General features: G+C 41.5%; 1 protein-coding gene across 4 annotated transcripts in view; it reads right to left on the bottom strand.

The window, feature by feature from the left end:
- The window catches only part of Pou6f2 (POU class 6 homeobox 2), a 576,195-nt gene that overhangs the window by 89,760 nt on the left and 465,623 nt on the right, over window positions 1-20,812 (bottom strand). For 2 of the 4 annotated variants that reach the window (XM_063276739.1, NM_001101002.2), the window contains exon 6: window positions 1,139-1,279. The exons of the other annotated variants lie outside the window; for them this stretch is intronic. In XM_063276739.1, coding sequence (XP_063132809.1) covers window positions 1,139-1,279 — 141 coding nt within the window. The remainder of the gene's footprint in view (window positions 1-1,138; window positions 1,280-20,812) is intronic. 4 annotated transcript variants of the gene reach the window in all.

The raw sequence follows: 20,812 nt of genomic DNA, 5'->3' as shown, positions 1-20,812 counted from the left end.
AAGATGATTCATTACACGGGGCCTCTCTTTGACAAGCTCCATCGTTCAGCCCTCGGGCCTGTGATGGGACAAACCTACACCCGCCCAGGAAATATAACAAGGTCAGCTTTTTCTTTCTTTGGCTGTAGGTAGAGATGGTTTCGCTTAGAACACATCTTTGTTTGCTCTTTATGTAAAATAAAAAAACAAACAAGAGTTTAAGGCATTGCGATTCCTGCTTTTGCAGAGGGGCCGTATGTAGCAGGGAGTTGTGTAAACATAATGCTGGGTAAAGAAATGATGTTTCCCCTGGGTTTTAGGGTCACAAATGGCCAGGCTGGAAAACTGAGGTCACTAATCACCCAGGCTGGCTCTGGCTTTCCATCGGAGGCACCCTGCCATCATCAACTTCACTCTGCCCTGTGTTTTATGCAGCCTGTAAGGTTACTGATCACTGAAGTCCTGTCATATCTAAACATGATGGGAACACATGAGCCTTGTAGGAGAATGGGCGACATGGGGAAGGCTTAGTGGTCCTGACACATTAGTGATAATCCACATGTATGAAGAGACCTTCTGGATCCCCGGAAATCAGTTAGAGTGCCAGGGGCAGAACGGCAGCTGGCATCTAATTCCCCCTCCCCCTATACACATACTTTTGGTTATTGCTTGAATACGACTTTGCGTTAGCTTTCTACACATACGGAGCATGGCTTACCCAGGTTAGTGTAGATATATCAGAGCAACCAGCAAAAGGCCTTAGTTTCTCCCATTACGTCAAAAAATTTTAAGTGAAAAATAAAAAAAAAAAGAGCAAAGCAAGGTTTTCTTTGAAAAATTTAGTTTTTGATTGTTTATTTCAAAGAATGTCCCAATAGTGAGAAGGGGGAAATTCTTTTACTCAGGCCATAACACTAGTCATCTCACAAAACAAAACCGACATAAAACCTTGACATTTTAGGGGAAAGAAAGAAAAATCTCGCCTCTAAAATACAGAAACACTTCCCCACCCCTTTCCTATTCTTGACATTGCTAGTAAACATTATTTATTTGCCTCAAATAGATGCAGCAACATATCACTGTCATGCAAAAGAAATTCATTTCCTTTCCAAGTTCAATCTGCTGTAAAAATGCACTTTTCCTCCCATCTCCCACTCACCTGTCCTTGTGCATTAGTAACTAGTTGACCTGTGACCCCCTGAAGGCTGGAGAGGGCATTGCCAAAGGCCTGTGAGCTTGCTATGGAGCCCATGGCTGCTGCTGCAGCGGCGGCCTGACTTGCTAGAGGATTATTAACCAGCTGCAAAGAAAGAAAAGATCAGGGTGAAAACACCACATGGCACGGTAACCACACAGCGACACAACATTCCCTCCAGCTCGCTCATGCAAAGGGCCCGAACCTGCTACAGGGTCTCCATAAGATATGAAAACTGACTAGAGGAAGTTAGGGTCAGGGTTGGGGGCTCAGCTGTGAGCTCAGCCTAGGAGGGAAGGACCCTGAGTTTGGGGGAAAAATCATATAATACAATTCTAAGAAAACACCAGCCTTCCTTGAAATCATCATGTGAAGGAGGATGGGGAGAGGAATTGATGACCGCAGGGTTTCTGTGTGGATTTATCATTCCCACGTCTGAATCACAGCTTCCTTTAGGGTTATTTGCGAGGGGCAGGTTTCAGACCTCACTTTCATTTCTGAGATTTGAATCAACCAAAATCAGTGAAATGACAGTCCAGCTCCCATGCCCTGAGAGAGCGAGTGGGTCTGTGGTTGGGACCCTTGGGCTTGTTTTGAGGAGAGATTCAAAGTCACTGGTGAATGGACAGGTTGACAATTACTTCCTGTTTTACCTAACGTGGTGGCTTCTTTCCTGCAACAAACGTTTAACAGGAAGGAATAAACAGAAGGGGGAGAGACCAGCACAGGGAGGTGGCTGTGGCTGCCAAATTCAGCTTTTCCATGGAGACCAATTCAATATTCTTTCTCCTGCCAATTTTCCACACCGCAGGTTTTCAGGCCTTCTGACCATGAGGCAGAAGGGTGGCATGAACTGAAATCTGCATTTAGGTTAATGACTAGATATAAATTCAAGAAACATTTAAACTATTTTCACAGTATTGGTTTTGATACATGAATTTCATTTGTATTTATTCTAGGGTGTTATTTTTTCCTCTCTGTATAGTTTCTCTCAACTTCAACAACTGTGTATAATAATGCATTTTCCATCACCACGTTCCACATCCATGCAACTTCTGCATTTAACAGAGACCTGCCAAGGCTACCACCTGGAGGAGAAGAATTAGTCATACTTAGTTCAAGTCTTGGCTTGTGTAGAGGTCTTTTTTTTTTATTAGTAATATTGTAAGCGTTCTTTCTACTTTTTAAACATTCTTTATTCTTTTCTGCCATCTCTGTTTTTCCCTTTCTCCTTCCCTTTTTTCTTTTCAGAAAATATTTTGTTTCTTTATTGTTTTGTGAATTTTTCCAGAGTTTACATCAAGTGCATTGTTAAACAATACACCAATGTCTTAGGCATAAGAGTTCTAAATTTCCATTCCAGAATTTACTTTGCTCATCTAATGAGTACAGAAATAGTAATGGTTGAGGGGGAAGGGATTTTAGTATGTATCCTTACTTTTTATTTTACCCAACATGTCATTGACCTGTACATTGCTTTGGAGAGGAAGATTCCCTTTAAACTAATTACTTTGTCTTTTCTTATTATCTCTTTCCTAAGAAAAATTATTTTAAGTAGAAAAACAATCTCATTCTTTTGCCTAATGAGAAACCCTGTTTCAGATTATCATGTTGGAATTTAATATTCAGAATAGCCTTGACCTTGGTGTTTTGCTTATGTCAATAGTGACTCTGGCTGAGAAGTGGGATGTGTTAAGAGAAAACACTCCTTGCTTTAGTTTGAATGCCCACAATGGATGGTCCACACTGTATTCTTGGGGCACAGAATCCTCTAGCACCCAGCACAGACATTGCACACTGGTCTTGCATTCTGCGCTTATTTGAGAAGACTGCTTATATTGTGTTTATGAATAAAGCTGAAATCATAAGAAATTCCTGGAATCACATGGTAAACTTAACCCCTAAAGAATGATTAATTTATGTACAATTTGGTTTTAGTTTTGAGCTATATTCCCCCTAGTTTTGGGTGACTCTTATTTCCTGTCCAGATAGCTTCCTGCTTTGTCTGTATGGATTGTACCTTGTTGTATGGAGAAGTCTGTCAGGCCTTGCTCTGCAGCTAGAATACACACACCCAATGTGGCTGCAGTGGTACAAGCCAGTGTAAGAGCAACCTGGATGGTGATCATAGTGGACACAGCTTCATGAAATAGTTCTTGGCTCTTGTGTTGGGCAGGGATGCACTGCCATTAACATAAGTGGCAGGGATGGGGGTGGGTACAGCCATCACCTCAGGTCATGCCGCTCTGTACCGTCCACAGTCATGTCATGTTAGCAGTGCTCTGATCATTATTCTTCTTGATTGGAGACTCAGACTAGATTTGGACAGTTGTGAGCCCATGCACAACAAATGCAGATAATGAGCACAGCCAACTGGGTACTCGGAAATGGCTGCCAAGTGTACATGCCTTCATAGCTTTCATTGCCAGGATGCCTACCAGGAAAACGGGGGCCTGGGAGAAATCTGACTGTATTACATGGTGTGTTTTCAACAGATCAGTTCAAGACATGCTGATTCTAGTGTGTTCTTCTTATAAATACAGGAGGTCTGAGAGTAGGGATTCGTACTCTCAGATGAGAGTTTTGACGATCCATCCTGAGCACATCAAACATGGCTACAGGATCTACAGCTGGTCTAATCCACTCACCGAAATGACCATTTCTGAAGACATTTCCTTTTCTAGAATTTTACAGAATAAAATATCAAAATAAGTTTAAATATAGTTGTGTACCTCTGCCTAAGGCACCAACCCCCACCTTTCCCTGCTCAAGCAGGAGAGTCAGGCTGTAAAACCAGATGGACTCAGTAGATGCAAAAAACTCAAACCCCATTTTTCCTGGATAAAATAGGTGGTAAAATGACAGCAACTCATGAGAATGCAGCGGGAATCAAATGAAAGTGTGCAGGTAAAAGTGTTAGACTCATGTCCTTAACAAGTATTGACTAATACCTTCACAGATCACACTGCACAGAATTTCTTACCTTAGAAATATGACAATTGTACTGCTTTTACATACAGTTTCTTTTTGTTTGATTTTTCTGCTTGATTATTTTTGGCAGGGTGTTCCCCTGTAACTCAGGATGGTCTCCAACTTGAGATTAGCCTGCCTTAGCCTTCCCAGTGTTGTGGCTATAGACATGTATCACCATGTCTGGCTCTGTTATTTTTAAAATGTAGTTTAGGGAAGCTACTAGCCAGCTGACCTGGTAACTAAATGAGTTCTGTAATTGAAAAGAAGATAAGAATACAAGGTGTATAAAATGGATACAAAATTAGATGCATGTCATGAGAAGATTTGCAAAACAAAAAAGAATTTGAAACAATTGTCACCTATTCATCCCATATCCATCCCGTTAGATAGGACTTGTACATTGGCAGACAACTGTGCTTCAGTTCTAGAACCAGAAGTGGTAGATGAAAAAGAAGTCAGAGAAGACAGGACTTTCTTTATTGTGCATTATTCTTAGACTTAGTTTATAATATTTTTAAATTCTCTTCAAGTGCTCATCTTACAATTTAATTCCTGCAGTTTATTTTAAAATTGTTTATTAGATAGTGAAGGTATGCACTAAAAAAGATTAGAGAAAAATAACACTTTGTGTTTACAATGCTCTCTCTCTCTCTCTCTCTCTCTCTCTCTCTCTCTCTCTCACTTCCTCCTTCCCTCCCTCACCGCTGTCCCTATTTCTGAAGAGTTTCATGTAAACCACAATGGCCTCATATGTTCTATGTATCCAATGACTACCTTGAGCACCTGATTCTCCTTGCCCCTACCTGTAATTATTTATTCCCGTGTTCATACATTAGTGTGGCTATTGGGTGCTGATCTCAGGAGAAAAAGTACACATATCCAAATCTATGTGCTTTGTGAATTTCTTTGCTGCCTATGAACATTAAATTATGATAAAAATAAACAAATTCTTTCAAAGAGCAACCTTCAGGGGTGTTGTGCACATCATCCACAGATGTCACCATCACAGATGTCACAACAGGACAGAGACGGAGCTCTTGTATCTTGGTAAAAGATTCCTGTTTCTTGAAGTTGAATATCAGCACTCGTAACATTTCAAAAGAAATCGTGTTGATTAAATTGCAATAGCACAACTCATTTACATAAATAGGACATCACAATGAAGCAGTTTAGCTGTGACATGATATTCAGTGTTTATGCCTATTTCCTAAGTGTGCTTTCTGGATGCATAGGCTCAAAGCCTTCCTGGCACATAATTGAGGGTGATCTATGGGTCTGTCATTCTCTATGAGCCATGTGGATTTTACAGGGCATGGGTTTAGGAGCAGTTCTTTTTACTACTAAGTCTTTAGTTTAGTGTCTGGGTGTGTGGTACCATTTCATTTTAAATGAGGACATTGCAGAGTGCCCAACTAACTCCTTGTTTAAGGGCCAGTGACTCTCAGAATATTTAGAAACGGTAGGGAAAACAGTGCAATTTTTAGTTCATTTATGTACATTAAGACCTTAGCTTTCCCTCTAGCATTAGGCAAGAAAGAAGCCTGTTTGCTGTGTCTTTGAGACTCTTTAACCAAACTGGTACTTCTGCTCCTTAACATTTTTTTAGGTGATGAAGGGAAGAGACATGTGTTGGATGGGTGGCTCTGTCCCTCTTAATGAGCTACTTTACATGTGGTCTATGCTGGGAGGCTCCCCTGACATGTTCTAGAATTATCACTATGTGGGACCCTTAGAACAGTTGGAGAACAGTTTCTAGTATTTAATACTGAGTTGGTCCTCAGCTCTTTGTCTTCCTGCTAGATTGTAGAGATGGCTCTGTGTTAAATGCTGTCCATTCACCATCCATGAAATAAAAAAGGACTGAAGTGATCTGAGGCACTTCAGTATCATAAAACACTTTGGTTCATCAACATAAAGCCACACCTAATTCCTATAGACTTTTGGAATTAATCTTACTTTAATGGCAAATTGACAAGGAGAACATCTTATTCTTTTCTAACACACAACCATATTGCCGACGAGGATTTCTAGAAAATAATGCAACGTGTTTATTGTATTCCCTAGCAGGAAGAAGAAGGGCCAGGAAGAAGAGAACCCTGATCCTGCAGGGTTCTGGAGTCTAGAGTGGGGCCTCAGATAGGTCCTACCCCAACACAAAGAAGCTGAAACTTCAACTTTCACATCTGACAGTCATCATTATCCAGCAACCTGTGTTAACTGAGGACTGGAACCCTCCCGGTGTGGATGGCTCTGAGATCCTGAGGTAGAATGGATTCTGTTGCCCAGGAAGCCCTTGAGATGTGACAGTTACTGAAGCAGAGTAGTGGGGACAAGTCCTGAAAAAGTGACATTACAATGGATCTCATTAGAAATTTTGTGGCATAGTAAGTATACCATGGTTCTCACTCCCTTTAATTATCATAGAGATCTTAGATCCTTGGAGTTTCTGAATGCTAGCTGAATGCGAACAGCTGAATATTACTTAGAAGCCTCTTATTCCTCACTTGAGCTGGTTCTGGATGTTGGAGGCTAGTTGCCAAAAGAGTCATCGAGCTAAACTGGCAGAGGCTTAGAATTTCGAGTCCACCTCTGCCCTCCAGAGATTAATGAGGGCCTGAGAAGGTTCCCATTGATTTGAGAAGTTTAGTCATGTGTACAATGGGTGTTGGAGAGTGCCCATGCTGTGAAGGACGGTACTGTGCCCCAAACCATCTACAAACAGAAGCTCTCATGCACTCAGGACCATCTGGATCCTGCCCTGTGTATCCTCCCATCTAGAGCAGTGGCTCTCAAATTTTCTAGTGCTGTTATCCTTAGTGCAACTTCTCATGTCATGCTGACCCCATAAAATTATTTTGTTGCTACTTCATAACTGTAATTTTGCTACTGTTACGAACTGTAATGTAAATATCTGATATGCAATGTACGTGATAAGTGACCCCCAAAGGGGTCATAACTCTCAGGTTGGGAACCACTGATTTAGTTGTGCGTTTGTATACTTTCTAATACCCTTCATAACAAAATAACAAACACATTTCCCTGAGTTCTGTGAGTTATAATACCAAATTAATATGTAGAAAGAGGGATTGATAGGAACCCATGAGTTGTAGTCAAAGTAAACAGAAGCCAGGACAGCCTAGGGATCCAGTACTTATAGTTGACATGTTTAACACGAACGTGTGTTGGGGGGCATTGATCTTGTGAGGCTATATACCTTTTACTTGTGAGGCCTTCACTAACTCCAGATAATTGGTCTCAAAATTGAATTAAACAGTTGGATCTATGGTTGATATATGCAGAGAATTGGAGAATTGCTTGGTGTAGGGAAAACAGCCAAATATGTCGCATGGCAGAAATATAAGTAAATAAGTAGTTGTCTTTTTAAACGATAATGTGGATGCTATAGTACAGATATCACATATAGCCTTTTGCTATTAATTTCATCATCCCACAAGCACCTGCTCAATACCCAATATGATTGGGACACAGTTATTGCAATGGATGGCAGACTGACATGTTCCCTATCTGGTGGGGATATTCGAACAGGAGAAGAACCTTGGTAGTAAAGGAAGTGATGTAAGACAAGGTAAGCCACCCATTCATTGACCTCCAATCTCAGCGGAGTGACAGTATAGAGTGGACGCAGTGAGAGTAGATGAGATGGATTCCATGACAGCTCAGCAGCTGTGATCTGTGTACCTGGGCCTGTTCAGAATAGTACACAGATGTGACTGGCAATTAATGGACCATTCTATCCCATAAAGGAGAAATCATATAGTGCAATGGCTGGGAGCATGAATTCTGGAACTGAACTCTGAAGCTGCTCCTAGGTAGTTGTGCCTCAGTCTCTCCAACTTTAGTGAAAAAGACACATGACTGAAGGCTGACAGTGCAGTCTAGTGGTAGAGCATGTACTTAGCATACATGAAGTCCTGGATTCAAACCTTAGTACCACATGCATGCAAAACCATGAAACAAAACAACAAAAACCAGCCTTTATATGAACTGGTTTGTGAAACATACTATTCCTGGCATAGAGCAGTAAGCCCCTTGTAAGTTTTACTATAATAGTTTTATCCATTCTCTTACAGGAATACAATATTTTAGGACTAAGTCCTTTCACACAGTCACAGTATCCTGGGTAGTTTATTGGCCACTTTTCAGATTTTAACCTATCCAAAAGTACTTTCCTTGCTGTTCACACATTTCATTTTTCCTGGGCACTCTTTAGAGACACTTTCCTTAACTATAGCTATCCAAGGTGCACACTTCTTACTGGACAGACTCATGCCAAAACCATTGGAAAGAAATGAAACAATGCTCAGATTTATTGAAAAAGTAATCCAGGACAGAAGGGTGGTGGGTATGGAAGATAGGCCCTGGATAGGTGCTTGAAGACACTGGGTGACAAACTGACTTGGGTCTTACAAGAGTAAGAGCCTATTCTGCTCTTACATGAAGTTGTATTTCCCTGACAATAACAGTTCTTAAAAATCTCTTTTATGATTCCTGACTGGACTTAGAATCACCATGGAAATACACTTCTGGGAGTTTCTGTGAGGACATATCCAGAAAGGTTCAACTGAAGATGGAATTCTGAATGTGTGGGGTACTGTCCTTCCCATGGGCTGGAGTCCTGGTCTGATAAGGGTCAAAGGAGAGAGGTAGCTGAAAGCAGGCTTGTATCTCCCTGCTCTTTGACACAGACTCAGTGTGACTGTCTCATGCTCCTGCTGCCATGGCATCTTCATCACAATGGGCTGTAACCTCAAACTGTGAGCTAGAACAGTCTAAAGCCTTTCTTCCTGAAGTCGCTTGTGTTGAGCACATTTCCAGAGCATTGAGAAAAATAAAGAACTCACCTTTCTGTTGTCTGTCCAGTTCTCTCACTTCCCAACATTTCGCAAAAACTATTTGGATTATTTGAATGTTCTCTTTATTTCCCTATCTAAACAACCTCTAGTAAATTTTGATTCATGGCTGTATTTTCATTTTCTTTCACAATGAAAAACACTCAGAGGCCCTAGATAGAGGTTTATTGAATTACTACACAAATGAGTATATGAAAAAATCTTCCTCGGGTACAAGACTTTTGTGGGAAGTAAATTCTTCAATCTTTACAAAAAAGAGTGTATCTATATTTTTCCTTTTAAAAACACTCTAAACTCTCTAAGTTCACATTACATTAATAAACCTAAGCTTTAGGTGTGGGGTAAAAGGCCAGAAACTTCTTGATCCCTAAGTGGTAATTCATCAGGTAAATTGCGGTCAATAAATGCAGCCATACAGCCACACACTTACAAGGCTATAATGCCCTTGGATGATCTTTCTGATCATAGTTGGTCATACTCCAGGGTGGAAAACTCAATGATGATCTCATACAAAGATGAAAATGTAGCTTTTCTTTGGACATCTTGGGTGAAAAGCCCTGTGGGATCTCTTAGACACTGAAAGCCTAGAAATGGTGTAGAGGACTGGACAGATGACTTAATACTGATTTGAGATGCAGTCATGGTCATATAAGACCACAAAGGAGGTGAGGCATTTCTATTGCTTAGTGATGCTGGACTTGCCATATTGCCACATCACAAGACAGTACTTATGTTTTGTGTTGGTATTAGCAAGTGCAACAAGCATAAGAATGTACAGCACTCCCATAAGCACATACTACTTCATAATGATAACAACTGACTGTGCTATTGATTTATGCATTTACTGTATGACATTTTGTATTGTTATTCTTTGTATTGTTATTTTAGAAGGCACTCCTTTCAATTATGCAAGAACTTAACTGTAAAACAGCAGCTGTGTTACATGGGCAGCAAGCTCATCCATTTCTGCTTACTATATCTCTTGATTACATCACACAGGTACAGTCAGTAATTAACCTATGCTGTCCAGTCTCTTTCCTCTTCTTCCTTCCTCCTTCCCTCCTGTCTCTTTTTTGTTTCTTTCTTTCTTCTGTTCATTCTTTCTATCTTTGTGGTTTGGTGGATAGCCTTGAGCTGTGATGGGCTTTATGGGGTGTCAGGCCACGTGGGCATAAAATTAGTTTGTGGCTTCACAGCAGTCAGTGACTCAAAAGTAAGGATCTGTACAGCTGACTTTACAAAAGCTTGACATCACTAAAGGTGGACAGAGGAGGCTGTCCCAGAGGGAGTATCTTAGCAAGTGTTCTAGAATCACACTGGGGAGACAGCTAGGTGCTGCATGGAGTCTGAGTCCAAGTTATGAAGACACTAGAAGAAGAAGGCGGCACTGGGTCAGGCTGACACGCTGTAATTATGTGGCAAACTATTAGAAAGCTCTCCAAAGGCATGTGCTTCTCTGTTATTTTTACAGTTAATCTTAGCATTGAGTCAGGAAGCCAGCAGGCTTTCACCTCCACACAATTCACTGATTTGATTTTGTAGAAGAGAGGTCATCATTACAGAACATACCAACCTTAAATCAGATTTTATCCAAGTGCTATGCAGACAAATACAATGTTACTTCCAACCTACACATCTCATTTCCTTTTCTCTCTGGTCCTCTATCTCATAACCTGAAAATCCATCTTTTTATGGAACTTCATGCTATTTTCTTACTTACATACACAGTGCTACTTTTACCAATTGCCTCTTGTCATGGCACATTAGTTAGGTGAATTTGTTGATATTACAGACTCTCTCATCCTGTATTTCTTATTTTCTCATTCACCTTAAACAAATAATTGGGGATACTCCTGTGATGCTAAAAGGAAAAATACTTTTAAAAATAGACACTTTTAAGAAACAGGATAAATTGCTGCCATGGTACAGCAGTTAGTATTGTTCCAGTCACTAGCCATGGAAAAATTTATTACACTCTTCATTTACACACACACACACACACACACACACACACACACACACACGTGTATATATATTTCTAAGACTTGTTGAGTTATTGCAAGGGACCATGTGTAGTAAATAGGAAAGAAAAGAACAAAAGAGGGACCAATAGGAAGCCAGGGACAATTTTCTGCCTTTCTGAAGCTTCATGGGAATGTCATTCATTAGATTCTTCAGGTGACAGTGGTACAGTCTCTATACACGGACTCAAGGTCAAAGACATCAAGGAGACAAGAGCATTTTGCCTACAGGCCCTTCTAGGTCTTTCTGGGCCCTTCCAGGCCCTTTGTACCAACACAGACAGGTCTATAAGAAAAAGAAGCAAGAAATCCAGAGAAGGGCCATTACTCTGGCCCAGGAAAATGGGGAACTTTTTGGAGAGGACTCTCTTGAACTGAGTCCCAGAAGAATACTAGGAATTGATTGTTAAGGTGGAAGAAAAAGAGAGGAAAAGGCATCTTGTCCTTGGCAATACTCAGTCAAAGATGCAGAGTTGAGAACTAGAACTCTGTATGTGGGACCATTAGTGTGCACTTTAGGTATCTGAAGGAGCATGGAGTGGTAGATGCTGCTGGAAAAGCTTTCCCACAATTCATAGGAGCTCAGTCCTGCATAATCACAGATTGACTAGGCTGATGGGAAAAGACAGGCAACTAGGGCAGAAGAGACTAAATACATCACTATGGCATCAGAAAGCCCCAGGCATGCCCAGAGCACAGCTTGAGGCAGGTGACAGATCTGGGATAGTTCTTAGCTGGGTTTAAGGTGAGGAATGAAGGTAGGAACCATAGATTCAGAAGCACACATGTGAATTGTGTGCTGGTTCATGGGTGGGGTCTGAAAGAGTCACAGGTCTAAAGCAGAGTGCCTCCATTCTCATCTCCATGGGGACTTTTTGGAGACCACCTGCAGAGTATCACAGTGAGGAAGCCACCCAGTGGCAGTAATCTACATAAAATACTGTCTATATAAGAGGGAATTTAAGTCACTGATTATCTAAAAATTGATAATCAAACATTTGGCCTTATAAGCTAAAATACCTTCTGTTAAAATGAAGAAATGATCTAGGTTACAAAGCCCCACAGTGACGGGCTACGAAGAACCACTCTGTATTTATGGCTGGGTCCATGTATAAGACCAAAGTGTCATTTAATACATTTTAGTTTTAGCAGTTAATTAAAAGAAATGTACTAGTTCGTGACTAGATCAAGTCTCTGGGAATCTGCCCCAAATGGATGAAAGTCTTTTACTTACTTTGAAGAGGTTGAATGTGTGTTTTTCCTACAGATTCTAGTTTCATTGGTGAAGCTCAAAACTTTTTCTAAGTCCAATGGATTCAATTAATCATTAAGAAAGTAACAAAAAACCTTTTTCTTCCATCTCAATAATCACATTATTAAGAAGTGCTTATAAGGTCTTCTGCAGAATGCCTTGGTTTTGAGCAGCCTGGGGCGGGAGGGGGGGTAGAGGGAGGCTTTTGTACAGTGTGTTTGATCTTTGTTATTATTCATGAAGGCTTGCTTGTCTCAGAGTTTACTCATTGAACAGCTGCTACAGCCTCGGAGACTACAGTATTCTCAGAAGTTAATCCTACACTTGGGTCAGATTTTTCAATCCTAAGAACAAGTAGTCTTTGGTTTATTTGTTGTGTCTCTGTCCTGGAACGTTAGGACAACATCTTTCATGAGTGGACAGTAAGGATTGGATATGACATTTAGACTGTAAATAGAGAAAATACCATTTCTGGTTAGGTTACACACTCCTTAAGTTGGTGTCTATATGCATGGCTGAGTAAACACTGTGTGGTCCCTTCACCACCCCAAGTGCGAGATCATCTGACAAATGACCCCAGAGGGCACCCTGAACATCACAGAGGTGGCTGCACCATCTCTGTGAATAACTCCAGGAAGAAAAACAAGTGGCCCAGTTATTAGAGAAAATACAGCCACACAGACTCAAGAAAAGCAAAACAAAGCATGACTAGAATGCTCAAAGGTAAATAAAACCCTCCTACACTCACAAGACGTATTGGTTATAGGTTGTTCTAAAAAACATTAAGCTAACAATAAGAACCAGCCACTCTCTGTAGGAGCCGTGAGCCAAGACAATATAAAAAGTTGTTGCATAGATTATTCGGGAAGATCACATTAATAAAGCCGAGCACAGGTTAAGATGTATAAAAGCCGAATCTCACCACATGCAATTGCAAGACTGTGTAGAACTTTCCTTGTACTTAGGGAGGACAGAGAAGGCAGTCGGAGACTGAAGACAGCAGTCCTCCCAATCAGTAACAAAAACCTTTAAAAATCTTCGCAAGTACTGGCCAATACTGAGAAAATGCTGGGCACGAAGGACACAAACTAAGGGTGTAGGAGGGACTCGTGGCAAAGTCCTCGGAAGCCAGGGCTCTTGGGTTCTCTCAGGAAATCAGCAATTTGGCCAAATCACCTTGGCCCCGCTTTGCTTTCCTAATGAGAAGAGGGAGTACTCCACTACCCCCACTGTTTTTAAAGCTAATTTCTTGGGTACCGAAGCCGCAGCAGATTTAAACATTCTGTACTGAAATTCACCAATCAATCATCCTTTACACTACTCCAAGGATTAAATAAACCTGCTTCCCTGGCCGCCCACCCACCTCATCAGGGCTTCGGACAGAAGACGGTGCCAAGAGACTTGGCTTCATGGGGTCTGCAGGTAAGAGCTTCCAGGCTGTGGCTCTGAGTACGGATTCTGCCCGCAGCATCATCACCACAAAGAAACTCCACAAGGCACATTTTAAGGGGAAACTGTGGTGGCCCACTCAGTCAGTCATTGTTAGTGAGTGGTGAAGAAAGCTGCCTACCTCACTGTTAACTGGGAAGCAGAGCAAAGGGAAGGAGTCCGGGTCCCAGAGTTCCTTTGAAATAAATGACCCTGTGACCTTACATATTTTCACTAGGCCTCATCTATCACCTCCCAATAGCACCGACGCCTTTAACACACAGGATTTCTGGGACACTTCAGATCCCTACATGGACAATGATAATGTTACAGTGTAATAAATTGGGAATGGTGCTATAATTTTTAAGACTTATGAGAATTATTAAATAAATATATTAATTGGATGTAATTCTTTCCATATCCCCTCTTTGTCTTTTTCCTTCTCCTCAGCCTTCCAAATGTGTGTGTGTGTGTGTGTGTGTGTGTGTGTGTGTGTGCGCGCGCGCAGGCGTGCATGTATGTGTGCATGCTTGAGAAAGGGTCTTACTCTATAGTCCAGGCTGGCCTCAAACTCCTGAGAGTGCTATTGTTCCTTTTGCTTCAGGCTCCCACGGTAGGATTAAAAAGTGAGTCTCAAATAGAAACGTGGCTGGAAGTGAGTACGTAGTGAATCAGGCTATGGCAAGGTTCTGTCACCTGCAGCTCATTGATTTCTGAGGTGGCTCCCGCAGCCTGGGCTTGGCAGTTGGCTTGCAACACCCCTTCTGCCCCAAGATGAGATGGCCTGAAACCTTTTCCATATGATAAAATCCTGCTTTAGTGCAGGAAATGGTAGGATGTTGAATTTACAATAAATTTTAATAAAAATCAAGTCAGCCAGGCAAAGTCTTTCAAAGACTCCAGAAGACCAAGGATTGTAATGTCTGAGTGCTGAACAGGCCACTGCAGGAGCCTAGGGATTATCTGGGTGGAGGGAGACTTGGAGATCTTTAATATTAATTCCAGAATATCTTGGTCTTGGGGAGGTCATTTTCATGAGTCTGGATGGTAGAAAGCCCAATCAATATTTTTCTTGAGCTTCCAGATTAGCTTTTGCTTTGTGTACCACATTTTAAAGCCGAGAGCCCCTACATCTCTCAATTACAGTGCATGGAGGAAGACTTAGTCCAATGTACATGCTCAAACAAACTTGCACACACACATGCCTTCACACAATGCACACTCACATACACACAGTCTGTGTCTCTTTTACAATCTGTCTCCCATACAGCCACATACATTCTCTCATACACACACACTCATGTGCATACAGGTAAAGACACACCCACTCACATAGTGCACATGTCACTCACAGTCACTAACTCCCACATAAACGCATACACTTACACAATATACACTCACACATCACACTCCATACATAAACTCACTCACACACTCACACTCACACATACTCACATACAGACTAACTCATACACACACATACACACAAACACACACATACCTAATCCCATATAAATATATACTCACAATCCTCTCTACACACATACATACTCACATATGCTCATATACACACCCACACCCACACCATACCACCACACTCAGAAACACCCCCATGCACACTTATATAATGTTCACACATATTCACACACTCACTTGCATACACTAAAATATAAGAAAACATCAAAAATGAAACAGAAATGGAGATGTGGAAGTGCTAAGCAGATGTTTACTTTTTAAAGATTTTCATTTCAAAAATGTGGGTAAATTGACAAGCTACGGTTTAGGTTTTAAAGAGTCAGAAATATAATTTTGAGGAATTTGTTGGGATAGAGATGGAACCTCATCATATCTTTAAAACAATGCGTTTCTAGATTGTAGATGTGCAAGCAATGACACTGGGGCAGAGTATTTGGGTAGCTCCTAAAGTCTGTGATCTGGGACTGTAGTCCCAGGATTTGCTCTGGAGTTCAGTGTTTGGATGTCAAACAGGTTTGATAGCGACTGTGATGCCTGGACCTTCAGTTGACTTGGAATGATCTTAGTGCGCTATTGGCTCTGGACACGGGCCATCCTTAAGGAAGCTTTCCCAGCATGTAGAACCACTGTGCATTGTGCAGTCACAATAGCTCCTTTATATAGAGTTCCGCATGTAAACCCTTCTGCACTGTGACCTATGTTGTGTGCCCTGAGAAAAGCTGGCTGATCTCTCTGTTATCCACAAGCTTAATGGATGTAATAAAGGATCTGCTTGTATGCACTCTGCCTCGTCCCATCATCTACATCTCAATGGAGAACTGGCTCTTCAAACCTGGGTGCTCCACAAACCACCTGCATCTGGAAAATGTTCCTTTGACACTTTAGTTGTGATTCGTACAAATTAGTTAAGATAAGATTTATCAATTTCAATATCACGTATCATGGAGACTACAGGCTTTGGGATTCATAAACAATTTTTTACCATTGCATAGCAGTGTAGTCACAGTTCGCATTTCTATGGAGTGGAAAACAACAGCTTATCTGCCTCCATCTCCACCTGGAGCAGTACATTTTACATCCTACAAAGAAGGGGTGTGGGCAGGACGGAAAGCAGGCACACGCGTTAAGGAAAAGTCTCAGGTAGAAAGGCTTGGATGATAGTTTTCTGAGGATAGCACTCAAGATGGCCATGTGTGCACAGAGATTACCGCTGGGGTGGTGGGGTGATGGTTTATATCTATATATCTGTGGTGTATATTAAGTGTATCTGTGGCTGCTGAGTAATCAAGAGAAGACTACTCTTTTTGGGCATGTGTAGCTTTGGAGATAAATGATACATGACCACTGACATCTTCATTTTCTTTATAAACCTCATTTAAAGTGTTAATTGCTGATTAAATAAAGCCAAGAAGCATATATGTCACATCTAATGTACACCGAAGTTAAATTTGTTCATATTGGGAAGCAAGCTTACATTTAATATGCTATTTCTCTAGTTTCTATAGGCACAGCCTCTTAAAGTCTTAGGAATATAAATGGATAAATTTATTTGCATCTATGACTTATGAATGAATTCTTTACTTCATATTTTGAGAAAAAAAGTTAAAGAACGAGGTTTGCTTATATGCAAAGTCTTGAAAAAATATTTCTTTAATACAAAAGTGAGTCGTTATAAATTACAACTAAATCTTACAATGCAAAACCTGATTCTACGTTGTAAAATTTGAAAAGCTGGTTTTATACTTTGAAACTTGGCACTGAACATTCATTTAGAAGTGTGTTACAGCTGGGCTAAGAAGTACTGTTATTTCTGGAGATAAATTTGCTCTGTACCTGGAGTGCAGGCAGATATCATGTTTTGGTAACTATGAGGGACCATCTTTGCCCTTCATTTTCATCTAGGTGGGCAGAAGGTAGACGATGCTTCTGGATTTCTGAACAGGTAACTGTACCTTCTGTGGGCATGGCTAAGAGCCTTACAGCTAATAGAGATCTGCTTCTCAGTGTTGAATGTCTCTCAAAAAGAGGGAGGGGGAGCCAATAAACTGATGTATAAGGATGACCGTAAATTGTCCAAAGCAAAACAATAAAATTATGGTAAATAAGCACAAAAATGCACTGAAAATAGCATTTCATTTTAGAAACGTTTCAAAACAATCCTGTAATTTTCTAAACATTTTTAATGCATTTCACTCTCATGAACTTTGTCATCTACTATTCAAGTAGCAATCAGGCAATACATTATAAAATATGTTATTTCAAGTAGAAATGCTTTCAGATATAAAATGGGCTTCATGTACTAGCCATTAATTTAGCTGAATAAGCGGAATGTGAACTTGGCAGCAAAATGAGCACTTTCCGTCCATCCTTGCTTTGTTTCCTTCAGAAGAGAGAACTGGGAAATTCACCTAGATGTTAGAGGAGCACAGCAACTTTTTCCTTTCGGATCATTTTGATTGGCTTCTTTCAGTTAGTAATGTGCATTTAATTTCTTCTGCGCCTTTCATAGCTTGCTAATTCATTTCTTCTTAGTGGTGAATATTCAATTTCAATACATTGTTTATTCCCAATGTATCCCAATGTACCCCATTTTATTTATTTATCTGCTTGCTGAAGGATATATAACTTGCTACCAAGTTTGGGCAATCATGAATTATCTCTAGACATCCAAGAGCAGGCATTTGTGTGGATGGTAGTTTTCAGTTTTGTTGGGTAAGTATGAAGGAGCCCAATGACGGGTGGACTGTGTGGCAGAGTATCTTTATGCTTGTAAGACATTGTCAAACTGCCTTCCCAGTGGCTTCTGTTTCACACTTCCACCAGTTTCCATTGCATCGTGTCTTCCCTGGTGCATGTGCTTAGAATCTGGGTTATTCTAACAGGGGTACTGTAGTTGATCACCAGTAAGTGAATGAAGGCACCATGGAAAGGCTACACACTGTGTGACTCCAACTGCGAGGCTTTGGCAAAAACAGTGGAACAGTGATGGGAGAAAGACCCATGGGGAGGGATGGGATGAATACCCTTACGCATGTGTCCAAACATAAAGGTTGAGCAAGCCAAGAGTGCGCCCTCATGTAGACTTGGGCTTTGGGTGAAAATGCTGGGTCTTTGTGGGTCCACTAATGATAACAATATGCATGTTTGTGGGGTGCTGACAATAAGGGAGGCTGTGGATGTATGGGGGAGCAGGGCTATGCGAGAAAGCTCTCTACCTCGTAAGTCATTCTGACAATTACATACATCTCCTGGGACACAGTGGACTTAAAAAGATATATTCTTTACACTTGCTACCAAGTCTAAATATTCAAGTTTGTTCTCCAGTACTTACATGGGAAAGGGCAAAAGCTAAGTTTACCATGCATTTTCTGAGTTCCACACAAGTGCTATGGCGTGTCTCTCCATTCTCTAATCATTTCAATAGATGTAACTGTAAGAGATAGGTTGTAAGCACATATAATACAACTGCATTAGATGAACTCAGTGAGTCAGTAATAAAGATGAGACCATGAGTTTAAGAGGGAGTAGAGAGGTTCCTGGTTGCTGCCGCCGCAGAGAGCCCGTGGGCAGCACCCCGCGAGCAAACTTGAGCCTCGGGACCACAGGTAAGACCAACTTGTCTGCTGCAAGAAAGCTGCCTGGTGAAATCGGGACACACAGAGGCAGAATTCCTCTAGGACCGGGCACGTCCTGTGTTTACAGGAAGTCCCACACCCGCGGATCCCGGCCCGCAGCAGCTCTCTGCTCCCAGACCCCGTGGGAAAGAGACCTCACCGCCTGGTCAGGTGGGCACTCCTGAGGCTGCAGAGCGGAAGAGACCACCAACACTGCCCACCCCTGCCCACATCCCTGGCCCAAGAGGAAACTGTATAAGGCCTCTGGGCTCCCGTGGGGGAGGGCCCAGGAGCAGCAGGACCCCTGCCTGAGACACCGCAGGAACCTGAAGGAAACAGACTGGATAAACAGTTCTCTGCACCCAAATCCCGTGGGAGGGAGAGCTAAACCTTCAGAGAGGCAGACAAGCCTGGGAAACCAGAAGAGACTGCTCTCTGCACACACATCTCGGACGCCAGAGGAAAACACCAAAGGCCATCTGGAACCCTGGTGCACTGAAGCTCCCGGAAGGGGCGGCGCATATCTTCCTGGTTGCTGCCGCTGCAGAGAGCCCGTGGGCAGCACCCCACGAGCGAACTTGAGCCTCGGGACCACAGGTAAGACCAACTTTTCTGCTGCAAGAAAGATGCCTGGTGAACTCAAGACACAGGCCCACAGGAACAGCTGAAGACCTGTAGAGAGGAAAAACTACACGCCCGAAAGCAGAACACTCTGTCCCCATAACTGACTGAAAGAGAGGAAAACAGGTCTACAGCACTCCTGACACACAGGCTTATAGGACAGTCTAGCCACTGTCAGAAATAGCAGAACAAAGTAACACTAGAGATAATCTGATGGCGAGAGGCAAGCGCAGGAACCCAAGCAACAGAAACCAAGACTACATGGCATCATCGGAGCCCAATTCTCCCACCAAAACAAACATGGAATATCCAAACACACCAGAAAAGCAAGATCTAGTTTCAAAATCATATTTGATCATGATGCTGGAGGACTTCAAGAAAGACGTGAAGAACTCCCTTAGGGAAACACAGGAAAATATTAATAAACAAGTAGAAGCCTACAGAGAGGAATCGCAAAAATCCCTGAAAGAATCGCAAAAATCCCTGAAAGAATTCCAGGAAAACACAATCAAACAGTTGAAGGAATTAAAAATGGAAATAGAAGCAATCAGGAAAGAACACATGGAAACAACCCTGGACATAGAAAACCAAAAGAAGAGACAAGGAGCTGTAGATACAAGCTTCACCAACAAAATACAAGAGATGGAAGAGAGAATCTCAAGAGCAGAAGATTCCATAGAAATCATTGACTCAACTGTCAAAGATAATGTAAAGCAGAAAAAGCTACTGGTCCAAAACATACAGGAAATCCATGACTCAATGAGAAGATCAAACCTAAGGATAATAGGTATAGAAGAGAGTGAAGACTCCCAGCTCAAAGGACCAGTAAATATCTTCAACAAAATCATAGAAGAAAACTTCCCTAACCTAAAAAAAGAGATACCCATAGGCATACAAGAAGCCTACAGAACTCCAAATAGATTGGACCAGAAAAGAAACACCTCCCGTCACATAATAGTCAAAACACCAAACGCACAAAATAAAGAAAGAATATTAAAAGCAGTAAGGGAAAAAGGTCAAGTAACATATAAAGGTAGACCTATCAGAATCACACCAGACTTCTCGCCAGAAACTATGAAGGCCAGAAGATCCTGGACTGATGTCATACAGACCCTAAGAGAACACAAATGCCAGCCCAGGTTACTGTATCCTGCAAAACTCTCAATTAACATAGATGGAGAAACCAAGATATTCCATGACAAAACCAAATTTACACAATATCTTTCTACAAATCCAGCACTACAAAGGATAATAAATGGTAAAGCCCAACATAAGGAGGCAAGCTATACCCTAGAAGAAGCAAGAAACTAATCGTCTTGGCAACAAAACAAAGAGAGTGAAAGCACACAAACATAACCTCACATCCAAATATGAATATAACA

The sequence above is a fragment of the Rattus norvegicus genome, chromosome 17 (assembly GCF_036323735.1).
Source record: "Rattus norvegicus strain BN/NHsdMcwi chromosome 17, GRCr8, whole genome shotgun sequence".
Lineage (NCBI taxonomy): Eukaryota > Metazoa > Chordata > Mammalia > Rodentia > Muridae > Rattus > Rattus norvegicus.
This window is presented reverse-complemented; position numbering and strand designations above follow the sequence as displayed.